General features: G+C 39.2%; 1 protein-coding gene across 6 annotated transcripts in view; it reads left to right on the top strand.

Moving 5' to 3' along the window:
- The window catches only part of GART (phosphoribosylglycinamide formyltransferase, phosphoribosylglycinamide synthetase, phosphoribosylaminoimidazole synthetase), a 34372-nt gene that overhangs the window by 1860 nt on the left and 10577 nt on the right, over nucleotides 1-21935 (top strand). For 4 of the 6 annotated variants that reach the window (XM_032354111.1, XM_032354104.1, XM_032354106.1 and 1 more), the window contains exons 2-16: nucleotides 2306-2491; nucleotides 5377-5472; nucleotides 5949-6123; nucleotides 7203-7314; nucleotides 8268-8336; nucleotides 8835-8960; nucleotides 10902-10989; nucleotides 11215-11300; nucleotides 11486-11654; nucleotides 15045-15276; nucleotides 17569-17663; nucleotides 18046-18155; nucleotides 19153-19351; nucleotides 20518-20769; nucleotides 21007-21159. In XM_032354111.1, coding sequence (XP_032210002.1) covers nucleotides 2347-2491; nucleotides 5377-5472; nucleotides 5949-6123; nucleotides 7203-7314; nucleotides 8268-8336; nucleotides 8835-8960; nucleotides 10902-10989; nucleotides 11215-11300; nucleotides 11486-11654; nucleotides 15045-15276; nucleotides 17569-17663; nucleotides 18046-18155; nucleotides 19153-19351; nucleotides 20518-20769; nucleotides 21007-21159 — 2107 coding nt within the window. In that variant the 5' untranslated portion in view covers nucleotides 2306-2346. Of the gene's footprint in view, nucleotides 1-1778; nucleotides 1854-2305; nucleotides 2492-5376; nucleotides 5473-5948; nucleotides 6124-7202; nucleotides 7315-8267; nucleotides 8337-8834; nucleotides 8961-10901; nucleotides 10990-11214; nucleotides 11301-11485; nucleotides 11655-15044; nucleotides 15525-17568; nucleotides 17664-18045; nucleotides 18156-19152; nucleotides 19352-20517; nucleotides 20770-21006; nucleotides 21160-21935 lie in introns of those variants that run through there. The other 2 variants (XM_032354118.1, XM_032354137.1) reach the window with 2 other exon arrangements.

Raw genomic sequence — 21935 nt, 5'->3', positions numbered from 1 at the left:
TGGCTCTCATTCTCGTTTTAAAGTTCCCCAGTTAGATGGCTGAGGCCCACGAAGGTTAAGTTCTTCATCGAATCCCAGCTAGTAAGGAAGGGGCAGTCTCACACCGAACCATAGCGCTTTGGAGGCCGGGCCCCCTAACCACCCCTCGAGTGGATTCCTTCAGGCTGAGGGCCAACGCTATTTCGGTGATCCGCCGTAGGAACTAGGATAATTTCCCTTTAGTGCTTCTCCTATTCAAACTAAGTGTATTTTTTCTCTAGATTTCAGAAAATGTCTGCTTATTTCAGATATTTCAACACACGTGGCAAGTCTTTTCTGCTAAAATAGCTTTTGCCTCTCTGAGACAATAGTTGAGCAAAAAATTTTTTTCTTCCAAGTTTTCAGTGATCATAATCTCAATTGTTAAAAGAGCATCTGAATCACGATTGCACACAACGGGAATCCGTAAAGTAAAGAGGCCTTACTTTCTCTTAGATAGGTGACCTACAGCGAGTTATTTAACATGATTGGACCTAGTTTCTGCTCTGTAAAATGAGGTGGTGATAGTACCTACCTCGCAAAATTCTTAGATAAGTAAAGTAGTTCGTGAAAAGTATTTAGAACAGCATCTGGCACAAAGTAAGGACTCAAAAATTATAAGTTTTTTGTATTATCATTTTAGATTTAAGTATAATCCTGGCATCACACAAGAAGTTACTGATTGATTTTCTGTTTTCAGTTTGCCTTCTACATAATGAAATGCCTTCTAGAGATTAGTAAATTAGTGTGACAGGATATTCCTTTGGCTTTTCTTTTCCATTTAGTACTTCTTCCTGTCCCTAATGTATGAATTTATATAAAAGTAAAAGATAGGGGCAGCTGGCTGGCTCAGTGGGTTAAGCTTCTGCCTTTGGCTCAGCTCATGATCTCAGGGTGCTGGGATCAAGTCCTGCATTGGGCTCTCTGCTCAGCGGGGAGCCTGCTTCTCTCTATCTCTGCCTGCCTCTCTGCCTATTTGTGATCCATGTCTGTCAAATAAATAAAATCTTTTTTAAAAAAAAAAGTAAAAGATAGAATATAAAAACATTTACTACTGCTGAGTGTCAGAAATTTTATTAGCTGTTTATAAATGTCATTTCCAAAAAAATGTCATTTCAGTTAGCCCTTATGTAGCTTCCCAAGGCAAGATCTCCTATTTCCATCTTTTAAGATGTAAAGAAATTGAATTAGAGATCGGAAGAGCTTAGCCAAGGTCATACTGCTCACTTGAGTTAGGTGTTGCATCCATCCTGCTAAGAATCAAATGCCAGAGTCAAAGTAAGACCTGTTTCAAGTTTGATTTTGCCTTCTCTACCAACTTCCTAACATATTACACTGACTTCTTAAATCAGGAGTCAGCAAATTATGGCCATTGTGCCAGATCCTTCTTGACACCTATTTTTATACATTTCACCAAATAATTTTTACATTGTTAAATGGTTGGAAAAAAGGAAGAATGATATTTTTATGACATGTGAAGATTGTAAGATCCTCAAATTACAGTGTCCATAAATAAACATTCTCTCATGCTTATTCTTTATAAGCTTCTGGTAGCTTCTTATCACTTAGAGCAGAACAGAGACAAGCTATGACCTACCTCCCACTGCCTAGTTGTGTAAGGTTTTACTGGACATTGCCATGTTAGTCCATTTCTGTATTGTCTATTGCTGCTTTTGTGCCACAGTAGCAGAGTTGACTTGTTACTATAGAGATTATATGACTCTCAAAGGTGAAAATATTTACTATCTGGTCCTTTACAGGTCCCAGTCTAAATATTTCTTTCAACTTAGAACTTCGAAGTCTATTATTTGTAGTATCACAAGACTTAAAAGCAGGTACTTGAAATTTGGGGTCTAAATTTCCAATGTTAGGATTCATGTTTAACGGAGGTTTGATGATTATAAGTCTATAAAGGTGGAAAAGTGAAGCCTAAAGAATGATTACTCATAAGTTTTTGTTTTGTTTTGTTTTTTTAAACCAGGTTACAAGCTAAGTCACCATTTCATTCCTTAACCTAACTGTAGGCCAGTCTTCCTCATTTTTAAAATACCTCCCTCTGGGCAGTGGAACATGCAACTCTTGATCTCAGGGTGATGAGTTCAGGACCCACATTGGATGTAGAGATTACATACGTGAAGCCCTCCCTAATCTTTGTGAAGTATAGTCATCCTCAAATTATGAGTTCTAATTTTTCACAAATGAATCTTTGGAATATTTAAATATTTAGAAATCACAATTTCTAATGTATGTGCATTCTAAAATAACAACTCTGGTTTTCTTTCTACAGCTTTTATTTCCCTTTTGGATTCCTGCTTTGCAGAGAGAGCAATGGCAGCCCAAGTACTTGTAATTGGCAGCGGTGGAAGGGAACACACACTGGCCTGGAAACTTGCACAGTCTAATCATGTCAAACATGTGTTGGTTGCCCCAGGAAATGCAGGCACTTCCTCCTTGGAAAAGATTTCAAATACTGGTAATCACCTTTCAATGTAGGGAGTAATAGTTAATAATAGTCAATAGCTTTGCAAATTCAAATGTTTTCCTTGACTTTAAAATTTATGTGGTAATCTGAATACTTGCCTTATGTTGTAAATTTTAGGTATCTTCTTGTTCAGAGTATGGCATTTCTTTATCTTAAATTAGTTTAAACCTTACAAAATATACCCATTGAAAAAGTCACAAGTGCCTAAGGTTAAAGGCAATTGGATACGTATTTTTAGAAATGAAAAGTTGAGCAGTGCTAATTTTTTTTTTTTAAGATTTTATTTATTTATTTATTTATTTGACAGAGAGAACTCACAAGTAGATGGAGAGGCAGGCAGAGAGAGAGAGAGGGAAGCAGGCTCCCTGCTGAGCAGAGAGCCCGATGCGGGTCTCGATCCCAGGAACCTGAGATCATGACCTGAGCCGAAGGCAGCGGCTTAACCCACTGAGCCACCCAGGCGCCCCGAGCAGTGCTATTAAATGTAAGTTTTGGCGGGGCACCTGGGTGGCTCAGTGGGTTAAGCCGCTGCCTTCGGCCCGGGTCATGATCCCAGGGTCCTGGGATCGAGCCCCAGGTCAGGCTCTCTGCTTAGCAGGGAGCCTGCTTCCCTTCCTCTCTCTCTGCCTACTTGTGATCTGTCTGTCAAATAAATAAATAAAATCTTTTTAATAAATAAATAAATTTAAGTATTGGCAATTCTAAGTCCTTACTAGACCTCAGTGTTTATCTCTTTCACTGGTAAAAGTGAAAAAATGATCAGTTCTTATGCTACATTAAATTCTTCAGTGGCTTCCTGTGGTACTTAGAATAAAACTCAGACTCCAACTCCTTAACATTCCTTCCAAAGCCCTTTACAATCTGGCTTCTGCCTGACTTTCCAGCCTGATATTTTATATCCTCTGTTTTCTTTTCACTGTGTTCTGTACATGCAGTCCTATGAGTTTCCCAAACAGAGCTGCCTAGAATTTGGTATTTGTTTGTTTCCACCCCTAACATGACTGGCTCCTCATCATTCAGGTCTTAGTTTATCAGTTATCTCCTCAAAGAGGTCTTTCCTAAAGTTTTTAAGTAAAGCATGCCCCCCAGTTCATTTGTTTCAGTCATGAACTATTATATGTATTTACTCTACTTTTCTATTGCCTATCTCCTCTCTTCATTTCCTCTCTAGAACATAAGCTCTAGAATGTAAGCAAGGAACGCTTCTGTCTTGTTTTTGCATTGTGTACACCATGCCTATTACCCTATATGGCACTTAATATTAGTGGAGAAAACATAGATCCAACAAGCCCCAAATTGGGAGAAAATGATTGCATGCATAAATAATAAAGAATAATAAAGAAAAAGATAAATAAGAAAGTATCTGCTTCCCTGGGATTTTAGCTTTGTAGGTGAGGTATTATATGTGTTTATTGAAGAATTGATACATCCTATCTAGATCTAGCTGATGTTATAAAGGCCAGCCCATGGAAATCTCCCAAGATTGCCATGGGCCTGCTACCACTTGGAGCAACAGGTTAGGTGTGTCCTTTCTCTCTTGCCACTCTCTGTTGTACAGAGGTGGTTGGCTTTGATCAGCCCAGTTGTGTTTGCAGGTACTAATCCAGCGTGCATGGTACTCCATCCTTAGCCTACTCAAGCAGCTCCTGTAGCTTGAGAACTCTACCATTTCTGCACTTTCCCCAACACATCACAAATGTCACAGAGTAGTTTACAACTTCAGCCAACTTCAGAATGGTGGTGCAGATACAGTGAAGCAGGAAGGTGCCTGTAGAACCAATACAGTATATGGTTGGTCCTGCTGCTAGTTACTTCGAATTCCATCGAGAAAATATTCCTGGCTTGTCAGTCGAAGTAAGCTACGTTACTTCATTCAGGGGGCACCTGGGTGAGCATCAAACTCTTGATTTCCACCCAGGTCATGATCTTGGTCATGAGATCAAGCCCTGCTTTGGGCTCTGCCAGTAGTTGACTTCTCCTCTCCCTCTGCCCTCTGTGTGCCCCCACCCCACCGTGCTCTCCCACACACTCTGAAATAAGTGTCTAAAAATAACTAAATAGGGGTGCCTGTGTGGCTCAGTTGGTTAAGCAGCTGCCTTTGGCTCAGGTCACGATTCCAAGGTCCTGGGGTCGAGCCCCGCGTTGGGCTCCCTGCTCAGCAGAGAGCCTGCCTCTCTCCCTTTGCCTGCCGCTCTGCTTACTTGTGCTCTTTTATCTGTCAAATAGATAAATAAAACCTTTAAAAAAAGGTAAATAAAATTGTCATTCAATTCTTAGCTTACCCATCTTTGCACAAAGACCCTTCAGCTCAACCAGATACAGTATCTCAGTTCACCTGATATTATCAGATTTCCCTAATTTGTTCACACTTGGTTTGGGGTTTTTTTGTTGGTTTTTGTTGTTGTTTTTGCTTGCATATTTATTACCAAACATTCCCATATAAGCATCCTAAGCATAGGAATTCTGTGTTAACATCTTAACCTAGTGACTAGCTCAGTATCTAGGACATGGTGGTTCTCAGTAAATCTTGAGTAAATGACATTAAAAGGCAGTGTCTGAGTATATTCTGTGGGACATTTTTTTGTTTATGATCAATGTGACATGAATACCATAGTCAAGAAAGTTCTTTAATACCTCTTTGGGAAGCTTCCTGGTATTTTCATCTTAACTAGCTATAGTAATCAAGGACTGAGCCTCATTGGTTAGCCTAATGCATTAGGCTCAGAATTTCTCATGGTGTAACTATCATCTGTACTCATAAAAGAAAAGCAATAGTTAATAAGCCTTTCAAAGTATAGTACTTATGTTTCAGCATGACTGTTAATTTAAAGAATGTTTGTATCAAGTGAGGTGGGGTATGTTTTTTCTATTCACAGCCATCTCGATCAATGACCACACAGCCCTTGCTCAGTTCTGCAAAGATGAGAAAATTGAATTAGTAGTTGTTGGACCAGAGGCACCTCTGGCTGCTGGTAAAGTTTGTTTTCTGTTTATTATTACAGTATATGCAAGCCAACAGGAGCTTAGAGATCATCTAAGCCAATTCAGTTTGGGGATGAGGGTTTCTGCTATCATACAGCATTGGTAAAAGAGCTTTCACCTTCTTGAAATTTATGGAGTCTCCATTTTTTCTGTGACACATCAATAATTTGATGAATGAAAGAGCAAATTTTCAACTGTGGAAAATATTTTAAATGTTTCTATTCTGCTCTGTTCTGGAATCCAGTTAATAGACATATGTTTGACTCTAACAAATAACTTTTGCTGTGTTTGAATCACATGTTAGTAACGTTTTTGTTCATACGCAGTAGGCAACTTGAGAAGCTTACTCTCTGCCACTACTTATCTGCCTTATGTCAATGTAGATTTAGTCTAATCCTGATTCTTCAGAGTCAGAAGGCTCTGCAGAGACCTTGGTTCACGTAAAGCTGCTCATTTCTGTCTATAGGAATTGTCGGAAACCTGACATCTGCAGGAGTCCGATGCTTTGGTCCCACTGCAGAAGCAGCTCAGTTAGAGTCCAGCAAGAGATTCGCCAAAGAGTTTATGGACCGACATGGAATCCCAACTGCACGGTGGAGAGCTTTTACCAAACCTGAAGAAGCCTGCAGCTTTATAATGAGGTAGCTAAAAGACTGCCTGTGAGGGGCCATTGTTTTGTTAGGATATTTAAACACACAGGTCACTTTTGTGTCACAGGTTTATAGTATGATAATCATGGCAGAAAAACTCATGCTGTGTAGGTTGCCTTTCCTCCAACGTCAAAGTAAAATGGGACCCTGTGCATGTGTAGTTGTACAATCTTGTGGCCTTGCAGAAAGAAGATATTTTTAACATTACTGAGGAGGTTCTAGGGGAAAAGATACATTTGGTTTAGCAGTCCTGCACTCCTTATGGTCAAACTAATAAACACAGTGGCATCTTAAAACATGAAGGATGTTGATTCTTTCATAGATAATTAACTGGATTGAAGAATCATCACTTGGCTTTCTGCCATTGCCACTTAGATCTAAATCTTAAGACCAGACATTCTTGTTCTCTGTTGTATCAAAAATGTGAAACAATGAATGGTGGTAGACACATGCTTTTGCCCTTTTTTGGTTGACACTTACCCCTTTTATCTATTATGTTTTCCTTTTAGTTGAGTCAGTTTCATTCTTTATTCATTCTTCATCCTGCAGGGTTTCTTAGACAATGAATGTTATTATTTCCTTGTAGCCAGATGCCTTGGGTAAGTAACAATTTTGTTACTTACTTTGGGTAAGTTTCTTTCTAGATCTCCAGTCCCACCCAACAGAAGAAATTACCAAGAACAGTTTTTTCTGTGTATTTTCAAAAATGACTTGTATTTTCATGCTTAGGTCTTATACAGTCACATCTTCTATTGGAATGAAAGTATAATTCACTACTTTGCTCTTAAGGATCCTTCCATGCTTACGCTATACAACTGCTTTTGTCTTCCAAAGATGTTGCCTGTATGATCTCATGATAAGTGATAAAAGCAAAATTGTATGTACCATATAATCACAACTATAAAGGAATACATAGGGAAAAAATCCCAGGGGGAGAAGTGTATTAAAATGGTGTTGGTATAAGTAGTTCTTTTTTCCTGCTTTTTGGTGGTTGCTATAGCACATTTCAGCACTTGAGGCTTTTGAATTTAAGGATTTGTTGGATGTTGAAGATTACTCTGTCTTCACAGTGCAGACTTCCCTGCTTTGGTTGTGAAGGCCAGTGGTCTTGCAGCTGGAAAAGGAGTGATTGTTGCCAAGAGCAAGGAAGAGGCCTGCAGAGCTGTACAGGAGATCATGCAGGTAGGTTGTTCCTCTGGAAAAGTCACACTGTGCTGGGTACTCCTTAAGTTTATGAAATGTTCCTTAAGGTAAGAAGAATCTATCTAGCAAACATACGGGTAAGTTTTTTTTAATACCATGTATTATAATGCATCTCTATAAGAGGGTTTTTACAGATCTATACTGATGGCTAAATCACCATGCTGTTCTTTGGAAGTAAGTGCTAGCATGCTTTGCTGTCTGCTGCAGAAAAGTAGAATATCCTCAGACTACAGAACATTCAAATTCTCAGCCATCCACGGAAGCAAAAAGTATTTGTTCTTGGTGTCCCAAGTCTAAGAAGTGAAGCAATGAATTAATAACACATTTCTTTTACTATCCCTCTTGATTATTGTTCTCCCTTATGGAAGTCTGTTTTCAAAGGCATGCTCTAGTATAAGGTTACCAGACAAGCATATCATAATTTTAAGCAGACATGAGAATTAAGTGGTAAGGATGAATATATAATTTTTTGTTACGTGATTGGAAACTAGAAAGCCAGATCCCCAGAAGAGTGTTAATGATTTGTTCATTTCATCTGTACCAGTGCTGGCTCTGCATTATTGCCACGTGTCAAAATAGAAAACATTCATATGGGGCGCCTGGCTAGAGATTACTAAGCGAATAAATAAACTTTTAAATAAATAAAGTTTATTTATTTAAGTAATCTCTACACCTGTGGGGTTCAGACTTATGACCCCAAGATCAAGAGTCACATGTTCTTCCCAACTGAGCCAGCCAGGCACCACAGATAAATAAACTGGGGGAGAAAAAAAGGGAAACATTCATATGTTCCTTTGAGGCTCTCAGAAATGGAAAAGGAAATTACAATACTAGTGAATTAGTTCATAATACAAATGGTGAAAAATGACGATAGCACATTGAGTAAATATTAAGAGCCTTTTTCTTTCTTTCTTTCTTTTTTTTGGTACAAGGATAAAGCTTATGGGGCAGCTGGAGAAACAATTGTCATTGAAGAATTTCTTGAAGGAGAAGAGGTGTCTGTATGTATATCCACCTTTTTGGCTTTTCTACAGTAGGAAAAGCTGTATTACCTGCTTTGTGAGCCCCAGAAAGACATGATTTATTTTGGTTGCTTCATCTGAAGGCATAAACCCAACACTTACAAAGGAATTTGTGTATGTTTAATGTTTTTGATGCAAGTGAAAAAAAATTTTATCCTCTTTTAATCCTGCCCTGTATATCAGTAGAGACTTGGATTTTTATCCCATATTATTTAAGGGGGGTAAGGTTGAAATACTTCACTTTGAGAGTAGCTTGACCTTTTTTTCTAACTGGCTCAAAAATTATAGATCCCTCAGAAATTGAGTATACAAGATGTTTTGATTTTTGCTATAGATAGCTTAGGCTTATTTATGTTTCAAATTCTTTAAAAAAATTTTTTTCCCCCAGGAAGAGTTAAGGTTCATTTGGTTCCCCTCATTAATTTTTTTTTTTACTTTCTGCCATTTAATAAGTGGACTGTTTTGTTTTTTCTACAGTGTCTGTGCTTCACTGATGGAAGGACCGTGGCCCCCATGCCCCCAGCACAAGACCATAAGCGATTGCTGGAGGGAGATCATGGCCCCAACACAGGGGGAATGGGAGCCTATTGTCCAGCACCTCAGGTACTTCCCAGAGGCGCAGCTTAAGTTCAGTAGTCATTGTTTAAGTCATCTCAAAGAGCTCTTGGATCATACTTCTCTGTTTTCTATACTTAATATTACTAATCAGCAATTTGGATGTCCTGTTAAATGAAAACTATCTCTTCTAGTGTCATTCTAAAACCTTTTCTAAAATCTGAAGAATTAAGTTGTGTATAGGTTGAACAGATCCTTTTAGTTCCTGCTCTCTACATGCTATATTTAAGGCATGAGAGCCAATTAAAGTCTAAAATTATTTTTTATTCACCTTTAGATATCCAAGGTCCAGCACGTAAGTGCTCAATAAATGTGTGTGTGTGAAACAGAGATGAATTGAGAACCAAGTCAGACTATAATTAGTTTTTATGGTCTTCTGTAATTCATGGTGGGTACATAAAGTATGTTTCCAAACAATTTCGGGACAGTTTTTATAAGAAATCTGCATTGGGTGTCTTATAAGTAGAACTAGTACTTCAGAAACTCACCCATTCTTTGCACTGAGGATAGTCAGTGGTTATTTATGCTGATAATATAGTGCCTTATACACATTTTTCTTAATTAAAAATATTAAAAACAGGATTTACTTTAAGCTATAAGTATTAAAATAGCTATTTGGGAAATGTGATTTTAGTTTAAGAACCATCTCTAGGGGTACCTGACTGCCTTAGTCAGTGGGGAATGTGACTCTTGGTTTTGGGGTTTTGAGTTCAAGCCCCATGTTGGGTATAGAGATTACTTAAAAATAAAATCTTTGAAAAATAAGATATTTTTCAAAAACGAACTATCTCTAAGTCTAATTTTTACAATTAAATTTATAAACTCAGATTCTTTTTCGTTTGTTTTTTGAAAAGATTTTATTTTTTTATTTATTTGTCAGAGAGAGAGCACACACAGGCAGGCAGAGGCAAAGGGAGAAGCAGGCTTCCTGCCGAGAAAGGAGCCTGATGTGGGACTCGATCCCAGGACACTGGGATCATGACCCGAGCCAAAGGCAGCCGCTTAACTGACTGAGCCACCTAGGCGTCCCATAAACTTAGATTTTTTATCGGCTTATGAAGTAGGCATAGAATATACCAGAAGGATACAAAAGGGTCTCAGTGTGGTAGAGGAACTTTTATCATTTTTATTATTATTATGTTTGTTTGTTTTTAAGATTTTATTTTATTTATTTGACAGGCAGAGAGAGGGGAGGAAGCAGGCTCCCCCCAACACCTCCCCAGCAGAGAGCCTGATGCAGGACTTGATCCCAGGACCCTGATCATGACCTGAGCCACAGGCAGAGGCTTTAACCCACTAAGCTACCCAGGCGCCCTGTTATTATGTTTTAGAAAACTGTTTTTAGTGAGTTTTAAGTGTGTACGTGTTTGAGAATCTCTAGATTCAGTAGAAAAGGTGATTTAACATTTAGTGCTGAAATGGCAGGGAACACAGATCAGTAAATACGTAATCTAGCTTCTGCTTATAATTTTTCTCAGAGGTCTTCTTTCCTATTTTGTAACAATAAGATTGACTACTTACTTGATAGAATCAATGTGAGGGTTTTTGTTTGTTTTTGTTTTTGTTTTTAATATTTTATTTATTTATTTGACAGAGATCACAAGTAGGCAGAGAGGCAGGCAGAGAGAGAGAGGAGGAAGCAGGCTCCCCGCTGAGCAGAGAGCCTGATGCGGGGCTCGATCCCAGGACCCTGGGATCATGATCTGAGCCAAAGGCAGAGGCTTCAACCCACTGAGCCACCCAGGCGCCCCAATGTGAGGGTTTTAAAAGCTTATGAATTTAAAGTGTTCAGCCTATCTGAGGAAGTAAAATAATAATAGTTCTCACTGTCCCCTTTCATTGTCCCATATAATACTGCATATAAGATGGTTTTTGTTTTTGTTTTTTTAAATACCCAGTTACATTTAAATGTTCCTGTATGTTCCCCAGGTTTCTAAGGATTTGTTCCTGAAAATAAAAAATACCATTCTTCAGAGGACAGTGGATGGCATGCAGCAGGAGGGTACGCCATACACAGGTGAGCACACTGACATCATGGTGGACGTTATTCTTAGAGTGACTTTACACCTTGATAAAACTTTCTCGGTTTCTCTTTTTTCACCTCTTTTTAATTGACCACTTTTTTAACTTTTGCCATGTTAGTACAGAACCTCAAGTATTAGTACCTTAAATTCTAATTTTCAGCCGCAGTGTATTCATTATAGTTTGTTTTTGTTTTTGTTGCTGTTCCTTTCCCATGCAGGTGTTCTCTACGCTGGTATAATGCTGACCAAGGATGGCCCAAAAGTTCTGGAGTTCAATTGCCGTTTCGGTGATCCAGAGTGCCAAGTGGGTAATAGTTAAAGATAATACAAGTGTTATTTTGTAGATGTGTGGTTTTTAATCTCAGGATTTATCGGCCTTGAAATAATTACCTTTAAGGAATATATGCAAGTTCTGCTGGTACCTCAGTGAATACATCGTCTAGAGAGAACTAAAATTTTTCAGCTGCCATGTTGATTGTGTTTTTCCAGGTGATCCTCCCACTTCTTAAAAGTGATCTTTATGAAGTGATTCAGTCTACCTTGGATGGCCTGCTCTGTACATCTCTGCCTGTTTGGTTTGAAAACTGCGCTGCAGTAACTGTCGTGATGGCAAGTAAAGGCTATCCGGGAGATTACACCAAGGGTGTGGAGATAACAGGTGAATATCCGAGAACAAAAGGTGGAATTACAGAGTGACAAGTGACCAGTGTTACGGTAGGCCTTCCTTCCAGGCTATGCTCTGCTCCTTTTAGGGGCCTGAGGCCATCAGAAACCTTTCAGGAGTTTTTTAACCATGTTGGAAGAGGGTATGCAAATATCCAAAATTACAGTATTTGAAAAACTGCCATCCATGTCCCTTCCTGCACAAGGAAGACCTATATGGGCCTAGCCAAGTTTCCAGAGTACCACTCAGTGTGCCTGTCTCTCCTGTCCTCCAAGAGCACAGATAACAGAGGCAACTCATGAGAATCAGCACATAATTAGTAGAAACTACATCAGATAAACTTCAGAGGCATAATCGTAACTAGACACCCCACCCCCACCTCCTTTTTGCAGCGTACCCCATAGTCACTTGGACGACAGAATTAAAACAGTTTCAAAACTCTTCTGTTTCTCTTTATGGGAAGTGAGGCATCTCTTATTAAATGATATTAAATAAAACAGTGTCTTAAAACGCCAAATAAGTTCTAGTGCCATAAGCCCAAAGGCAGACCTCCAAGATCCCTGGCAGGCTCTCCTTTGACCTTTCTCAGACCTTAACGGTGTCTTTGGTTCAAACACTCTGGTTCCTGCTTTGCCCAGACAAGAAGTTCATTGCCTTGTGAATCCCAGTCATGGTACCTGTGCAGTCAGGAATCAATTGCCTTTTATTTTTATTTTATTTTATTTTTTTAAGATTTTATTTTTTTATTTATTTGACAGAGAGAGATCACAAGTAGGCAGAGAGGCAGACAGAGAGAGAGGGGGAAGCAGGTTCCCTGCTGAGCAGAGAACCCGATGCGGGGCTTGATCCCAGGACCCTGAGATCATGACCTGAGCCCAAGGCAGAGGCTTAACCCACTGAGCCACCCAGGCGCCCCGATTGCCTTTTATTTTTATAAGATTTTTTTTCTTTACCTGAGAGAGTAAGTACGTGTGTGCACACACACTCACATGCAAAGTGAGCAGGGAAAAGGAGAGAATCTCAAGCAAACTCCACACTGATCATGGAGCTGGATGCTGGTTTCAGTTTCATGGATCCTGAGACCATGACCTTAGCGGAAATCAAGAGTGGGATGCTCAACCAACTGAGCTACCTAGGCACTCCTGATTGCCTTTTTTTTTTTTTTTTTTTTTTTTTTAAAGATTTTATTTATTTATTTGTCATAGAGAGAGAAGCGAGAGCAAGCACAGGCAGACAGAGTGGCAGGCAGAGGGAGAAGGAGAAGCAGGCTCCCTGCCAAGCAAGGAGCCCGATGTGGGACTCGATCCCAGGACGCTGGGATCATGACCTGAGCCGAAGGCAGCCGCTTAACCAACTGAGCCACCCAGGCGTCCCTCCTGATTGCCTTTTATTTTTTTATTTATTTATTTTAAGATTTTATTTATTTATTTCACAGAGAGAGATCACAAGTAGGCAGAGAGGGAAGCAGAGAGAGAAGGGAGGGAGCCTGCCGAGCAGAGAGCCCGATGCGGGGCTCGATCCCAGGATCCCGAGATCACGACCTGAGCCGAAGGCAGAGGCTTAACCCACTGAGCCACCCAGGCGCCCCTCCTGATTGCCTTTTATTTGTTTATTTATTTATTTATTTTTAAAGATTTTATTTATTTGACAGACAGAAATCACAAGTAGGCAGAGAGGCAGGCAGAGAGAGAGAGAGGAGGAAGCAGGCTCTCCGCGGAGCAGACAGCCCTGTACGGGGCTCGATTCCAGGACCCTGGGATCATGACCTGAGCCGAAGGCAGAGGCTTAACCCACTGAGCCACCCAGGCGCCCCGATTGCCTTTTAAAGGAACAAAGAGAAGGGATAGAACCAGGATCACTTAACACTGATGAAATTTCCCAAAGACTGAAGTGACAAGTGTAATAGTCCTTTCTTTGGCAGCGGTATTAGGTATTCCAGTACTGGTAGGTACATGGGTACCTATGACTAGTGCCCCTGTGCTATAAAAACATGTAGGGAATATCTTCATTTACATATTAGCAACTGGGATGCTAAAAGAGAAGTGATAAATAAAAAAGATAAACAATATATGAGTGGGGGGGGTTGGGATTTTTTTTTTTTTAATTTAGAAGTTCTCTTTGTATAAAACTGCCATGTTGGTCACTTGAGAATATAGAAAATATGGTCTAATAATATTTTAAGTGTAAAATTATACATGAGAGCTTAAGAATAATTCGAAAGAAAATTAAGTTAGGGATTTTAAGTTGGGCCTAAAACCAAATTTAAATCAGATTTGTTTTAAGATTTTATAATTGTTATACTAGGAGAAAGATTAAGAATATGTTTTGCATTACAGTTATTCTGTTGGTTATTTAAAGAAGAAAGAAAGCAAGCAATTTGTATGGCCATGATAAAAAGAAATTCCTTTACTCATAAGTAAAAGGTGATTAAGTATGGGTTTTATTCATTGATGTTTAGGGATTTTTTTTTCTTTTTTCCCTTTTAATTCTTAACGTCCTGTCAGGAGAGAAAAGCGGTACAGCTGACCCTTGAGCAACATGGGTTTGAACTGCATGGGTGTACTTAACATACACCGGGTTTTGTAGAGTACAGTACTATAAATGTATTTTTTTCTTATGGCTTTGTTAATAACGTTTTGTCTAGTTTACTTTATTGTAAGAATATAGTATATGACATACAGAATGTTACATATTACATATGTTACATATTATATACAGAGTATGCATTAATCGACTTTATATTATTGGTATGGCTTCTGTTCAGCAGCAGGCTCTTAGTAGTTAAGTTTTTGAGGAGTCAAAAGTTATATGTGGGTTTTGGACTATGAAGGGGGGTCAGCACCCCAACCCCAGCATTGTTTAAGCATCAGCTCTACATTTAAGTTTTTAAACTTTTTAGACTTAGGTTATTTTTTTTTCCCTACCCCACTGAAACAATAGTTCTTTCATGAGGTTATAATACAGGTTAATGATAATACAGTTACCACCCTAGAGCGGAACAGACTGTTCTTGAGACGGTCTGTTTGCTATCTTGTTGCTTTATTCCTTCCTGATAGGATTCTTGTGAAGATTCATTTAAGTGAAATAAAAATCTTATTGAAAAAAATCTTCAGGCATCAGGGCCGCTCAGTCAGTCAGGCATCTGTCTTCAGCTCAGGTCATCATCCCAGGGTCCTGGGATTGAGCCCCACATTGGGCTCCCTGCTCAGTGGGGAGTCTATTTCTCGCTCAGCCTCTGCCTCCGCTCCTCCCCAACTTGTGCTCTCTCTCTCTCCCTCAATAAAATAAAATCTTAAAATAAACTTTAAAAAGAAGACTTAAGGAAATTATAAACCACTTCAGAAGCGTTGACTATTGTTATTATGTAAATGTGCTCTCTTACAGGGTTTCCTGCGGCTCAAGCTTTAGGACTGGAGGTGTTCCACGCAGGCACTGCCCTGAAAGATGGCAGAGTGGTGACTAACGGGGGTAGAGTCCTTACGGTAACAGCGATCCGGGAAAATCTCATCTTGGCCCTTGAAGAAGCCAAAAAAGGACTAGCTGCTATAAAATTTGAGGGAGCCATTTACAGGAAGGACATAGGCTATCGCGCCATAGCTTTTCTCCAGCAGCCCAGGTAAATTTCCTACCGAGGTAGATCTAGCACAGCCTCATAACTGATGTAAATGGCTATATAGAAAATTCTCTTAACCTTATACTAAGCCATTCTGTAATCTTTTCTCTCTATGGAACTGCTCTAATTTTGACTTACATTTAGTCTGAGGCAAAACTAGTTAGAACGGTATTCACATGGGGGTGCCTGGGTGCCTCAGTCTGTTAACTATCTGCCTTAGGCCCAGGTTATGATCTCCAGGTCCTGGGATCGAGCCCCATATCAGCTTTTTCTATTCAACAGGAAGTCTGCTTTTCTCTGGCTCTCTCCCCTGTGCCCTTCCCCACCACTCATCCTCTCTTCCCTCTAATAAATAAAATCTTTAAAAAAAAAAAATTCAATTGAAGTGGGAGAAAAGCTTCATGGTAGGTCTTTGTGTCTGAAAAGTTCAGTAAAGGGGCGCCTGGGTGACTCAGTAGATTAAGCCTCTGCCTACTGCTCAGGTCATGATCTTAGGGTCGTGGGATCGAGCCCCGCATCGGGCTCTCTGCTCAGCGGGGAGCCGGCTCCCCCCTCTCTGCCTGTCTCTCTGCCTACCTGTGATCCTTGTCTGTCAAATAAATAAATAAAATCTTTGAAAAAAAAAAGTTCAGTAAAATCACAGTGATAATAAGGACTTTTTCACATTGTATATTTGAAATACATGTAATCATTTGTCAAGTATTCATCAATAAAGATGGGGAAAGGATTTTATTCCTTGAGTTACATATTTTAATATTACGGTTGTATTTTCATCTTAGTTCATGATTTTGTCAAAGATTTCAAGATGAAGAGGCACCTGGGTGGCTCAGTGGGTTAAGCCTCTGCCTTGGGCTCAGGTCATGATCTCAGGGTCCTGGGATCGAGCCCCATGTCAGACTCTCTGCTGAGCAGGGAGCCTGCTTTCCCTTCTCTCTTTCTGGCTGCCTGTCTGCTTTTGATCTCTCTCTCTGTCAAATAAATAAAATCTTAAAAAAAAAAAGAAAATATTGGCCATCTACCTTTGCTACTTAATTTGATTATACTGTAAATTTTGGCAGTCTCATTTTGTTAGTGTGTTTATATTTATTACTAAGATGTATTTTTACATTTTAAATGTAAAATGTAAAATTTTTACATTTTAAATGTATAATTTGTTAGTACATACAATTACTCCTTTGTAAAATCAATAAACTATTAATTGCAAATGTGGGTGATTTGATTTCTTAAGTATATATCATAGTTTCTGTTGTTCATTGAGCTTGTGAGATAAATGTCTTAGAAAAAAATGTGAAATGTTTAGCAACTTAATTAAACTTAATCCTATTAATTGATAGACAAATATATTTAAAGTTTAAATACTAGAAATTGTTTAGGATTAAGAACATTAAAATACCACGCTTAAAGTTTTATTTTTATTTCTTATTTTAAAATAACTGGATTCCATTGAAATGACCAATTGCAAAATTAAATTTGTAAAATTAAAGATGAAGAAAATGAGAGGCAACAATACCAGCTGCTACCTAAGAAAGTTTTTTTTTTAAATCAGCATAACTTTGTTTCCTTTCTGAACATGACCCCCAGACTACTAAATTCATTGGTATTAATTGCCAAAGCTCTCAACTCTTATTTGTACCCTGACCCCTTGTTTCTAATAAAATTTCACATATTTCTTCATGTATCACTACATCCCAATAGGCCAAAGTACTCATTTTTGTAAGACAAGGCTACTGAATTCCCAAGGCTGTTCATGAGTTTTAGATGTACTGCTTCAACATGTTGGCCCTATTTAGAAGGGAATAATGCACTGAGTATCATTATCTGGTTTTGTTTTTTCCAATGTGTTTTTACCTTGTTTTTTGCTGTCTTCAGCTATAAGGAAACTTACACAACTCTCTACTGCAGTAAGAGTCCAGTTTCATTATTTAGGGATTATTTTGTAGAGTGTGTATAATGCCAATTTTCACTTTTTTTACTCCATTTTGACATTGCTTCCTATACCAAAATTGAATAGAAAAGTGTGGCAAAATATCATATCTAGCTACCTGTGGGTACCTGAAGTACTTCTAGAAGAAATAAGTAAAGAGAAGTAGTTCTCCACAGTGATGATACAATGGAGTCAACTGGGGCAGTTACTTAAACACATTCAATTTTCAGGGCCTACCCCTAACCAGTTAAAATTTACGGAGGGGGCCTGGCACAATGAGATACATGCAAGTCATCTTCTGTTTTAAATAATACCTTAAACTAATTTTCCCTGGTATTTAGGTGATGTGTTTGTTTCATTTAATTCTTTAGGGGCCTGACTTACAAGGAATCTGGGGTAGACATTGCAGCTGGAAATATGCTGGTCAAGAAAATTAAACCTTTAGCAAAAGCTACCTCCAGACCAGGTAAGTCAGAGCCTGTCCTTTGCAAGTTGGTTAACTGTGAGGGGCATTGTGAATTGATTGGGGCTTTGTAGTTTACTGAGGAAAACATTCCAAGTTAATGCCAGGTTGCTAAGTCTTTCCCTGTTTAAGCCAAACCCATAGTCTTCTGCTTTCTTGTTTCTAATATTAAGGAAAGCATTTCTTATACATAATGTTAAATTCAAAAAGATAAATCTACCCCTTTTGTATATAATTACTTTCTTGGCCAATTCTTTGAGCACATGGTACTCTTCCGTTCTCAGAAAAGGCATCTCTTATTGTAGCCATGCTTATGAAGAAATGGTTTGTATATCCATGTTTAGTCTATTACAGTGCAGCCGGTAATTAATTTCCTCCTCATTAGGCTGTGATGTTGATCTTGGAGGTTTTGCTGGTCTTTTTGATTTGAAAGCAGCTGGTTTCAAAGATCCTCTTCTGGCAAGTGGAACAGATGGTGTTGGAACTAAACTGAAGGTAATCAGATACCTATATGATTGATTAAAGGCCTTTTGTGAATGATAGAGAATTTACTGTATACCAAATACATATTTTTACCCTCTTGATATATATGCGCTGGAGAGAACCATACCAAATAACCATAAAATATGGCTAAAATACGTACATTTTTTAACAGATTTTATTTATTTATTCAACAGAGATCACAAGTAGGCAGAGCAGCAGGCAGAGTGAGGGGGGAAGCAGGATCCCCGCTGAGCAGAGAGCCTGAAGCGGGGCTCGATCCTAGGACCCTGAGATCATGACCTGAGCTGAAAGCAGAGGCTTAACCCACTGAGCCCCCCAGGCTCAACCCTTTGAGCCACCCAGGCGCCCCAAATATGTACATACTTCTTACAACACAATGTTGTTGAAACTCTATCCAGATGGAAGTGTTATTGGAGGGGATTAAGTGGGACACCTTTGGGGGTAGCTGGGTGGCTTAGTCTGTTAAGTGTTGGACTCTCAGGTCATGATCTCAGAGTGGGGGGATCGCCCTGCATCCAGCTCCATGCTCAGCAGGGAGTCTGCTTGAGATTCCCTCTGCCCCTCCCCCATCCCCAAACTCACTCTCTCTTCCTCTCTAAATAAATTTTTTTAAAAAGATGGGGAGATACTTTGGGGGCACCTATGTGGCTCAGTCCTTAAGCATCTGCCTCAGCTCAGGTCGTCATTCTGGAGTTCCCAGATCTGAGCCCCACATCAGGCTCCTTGCTCAGCAGGAAGTCTGCTCCTCCCTCTCCCTCTCCTCCACACCCCTCCTATGCATGCTCTCTCTCTCAAATAATAAAAACCTTTTTAAAATAATAATTTTAAATGGGATAGTTTTGGATCAAATAGCTTATCAGAATTTAATATTTTATCTTTAGGTGTTTGGAGCAGCTGGCCAAATAGCAATATTTATTAGCCTCCATCGATAAACTGACAAGGTATAATTTGGAGCGTATCTTCTGTGTTGTGTGTTGTGCTTCTTTAGATTGCCCAGCAGTGTAACAAACATGATACCATTGGTCAAGATCTGGTTGCAATGTGTGTCAATGACATTCTGGCCCAAGGGGCAGAGCCCCTTTTCTTCCTCGATTACTTTTCCTGTGGAAAACTTGACCTTAATACAACTGAAGCTGTTGTCGCTGGAATCGCCAGAGCCTGTGGAAAAGCTGGATGTGCTCTCCTTGGTATGACCATCCATTTTAATCACATGTCCTTTTTACTATATTTTAGCCCTATGTATAAATGTGATTACTACTTATATAGCTAAGAAGAAAAACTACAGATTACATCATAAGACAAATAAAATATAAATAACATTACCGGATGAAAACTTAAATCTTGCCCTCAAGCTCCTCCTCAAGGGTTTGTCCGCCAGATTCCTACTCCTAAACTGTAAGCCAGGCCTTACCTTTTTCCCTGATCTTTGTTTACTATTTCCATTCCTGTCTTTCTCAAAGTCCTGATGCACAGACAACGTTAAGGGTTATTTCCTCCTTACTGGCCTACACCAGAACTAGATGATTCCTAACATTCTAAGTCTTAAGCATTATTTTCCAACAGAAGTAACACTAAGAATAAAATGTACCTAAGATTTACAGAAATACTGCTTAAATATATGTGGGAACTTTGAGCAAAATGAATTGCAGGTTGCCCAAGCAATGAAACTACCTCTTTTGTATTAACCATTCCCGTGGACACATCTGTCCCCAAAGCGAAAATGACCTTTTCAGCCATCTTTTAGAACAGTTTGTAATTTGGAGACTGCCTACCTAGACCCTATCTTTACATATCATCACAAAAGTGAGCTATGCTGTACTTCTTAGGCCAGGGCATTTGGATGTAAGCAGCCCTGATTAAATCACTTCTCTAATAAGCCCATACCATCATCTGGAATACAGGATGATTATAAACATCAAATATAAATAAAAGCATTTGTAAAATTAAACTGCTGTAGAAATGACATTATATTCAACCAAGCATTCATTCTTTGACGATAATCCTATTCTGGTCTATACATTTCCTTCGTGGAAATTAGTACTGTTTCCCTTGAAATCATGCTCGGTCGAAAGTTCTTTTAGGCAGCTAATAGAGGACTTTTTTTTTTTTTTAAATATTTGCGGAACATAGCCATGTGTTTAATTGTTCATAATAAGAGTGGGGATGCCTGGCTGGCTCAGTCAGAAAACTATGCACCTCTTGATCCTGGGTTCGTGAGTTCAAAGCCCCATGTTCGGTGTAGAAATTATATACAAACTTAAAAAAGGAAAAAAGAGTACCTGGTGTCAGTACTTCCCAGGCAGGTTTATAAATACTATGTGACTACTTCGTTCTTGTTTCATCATTCTGCCAGGAGGTGAAACTGCAGAAATGCCCGACATGTATCCTCCGGGAGAATATGACCTAGCTGGTTTTGCCGTTGGTGCCATGGAGCGGGATCAGAAACTCCCTCACCTGGAAAGAATCACTGAAGGGGATATTGTTATTGGAGTAGCTTCATCTGGTCTTCACAGCAATGGATTTAGCCTTGTAAGGAAAATTGTAGCAAAATCTTCCCTCCACTACTCATCTCCAGCACCTGAGGGCTGTGGTGATCAGACCTTAGGTAAACACTCATTTAACTTTTCCTTAGAAATATGTGAGCAACCTCTTAATGGGTTAGTCTTTCATTAGTTAATTAGAATGGAATAAATTACATTGCCCTATGAGTTCACTGTTTGGACATTACCATAGAACTGGCGTGTCTGTAGGGTCAAATCATTCTCTATTTCAGAATTGTTATTGACATGTGCTTTGGTTTTATGTTCATAGGCTAAGTTTATCTCTTCTCTCCAATACACAGGGGACTTACTTCTTACTCCAACCAGAATCTACAGCCATTCACTGCTACCTGTCCTACGTTCAGGACACGTCAAGGCCTTTGCCCATATTACCGGTGGAGGATTGCTAGAAAACATCCCCCGAGTCCTTCCTCAGAAGTTTGGGGTGGATTTAGGTAAGATTGCTGAAAGGAACTTTTGTTCAGAAAGCCATTTGGAAGAAAAATACATTGTGGAAGAAAACCGTGGGTAGTTAGTACACATATAATTATATATGTGGGGAAGTAAAATTTTTTTAAAGATTTTATTTATTTGACAGAGAGTGAAAGAAGGTACACAAGCAAGGGGATGGGGAGAGGGAAAAGCAGACTTCACACTGAGCAGGGAGCCCAAAGCAGGGCTTGATCCGAGGACCAAAGACAGACATGTAATGACTGAGCCACACAGGCGTCCCTATATGGAAAATTCTTAAATTATTGGGGTTTCTCAGAAAAAATAAAACTGGCCTTTTTTTTAATTTTTTTTTTTTCTCAGAAAAAATAAAACTAGCCTCTTTTTGCTTTATTAGCCACCTTTTTAAGGTGTAAGGTCCCCTCGTATAATCGACTTATATAGATGAAGTGCTTTGGGGGATATGAGAGGTTGGTAGTCTCAGGCTCTATCAAGATAGAACTAAAATATGCCAGGAAGGGAAATGGTAGCCTGTGCAAGGGACAAGCAGGACCCAAACCAAGGCCATAGAGAAGGGAGACAGATTTGAGAATCACTTACGCTTAGAAAGAAAAAGAAGTCCCAAGTTTCTAGTTAAGCAACTAAATATAGACGGTAACATCCGTGATGCAGGAGGAAAAGTAGATTTGGAGTAGGAAGTGGCAATAGTGTTTTTTTCCCAAATATTTACTTATCTATTTATTTTTAAAGATTTATTTACTTATTTGGGAAAGAGAGTGCA

The sequence above is a fragment of the Mustela erminea genome, chromosome 1 (genome assembly GCF_009829155.1).
Source record: "Mustela erminea isolate mMusErm1 chromosome 1, mMusErm1.Pri, whole genome shotgun sequence".
NCBI classification, from domain to species: Eukaryota; Metazoa; Chordata; class Mammalia; order Carnivora; family Mustelidae; genus Mustela; species Mustela erminea.
Note: the sequence above shows the minus strand (reverse complement) of the source record. Positions and strands in the feature narration are given on the sequence as shown.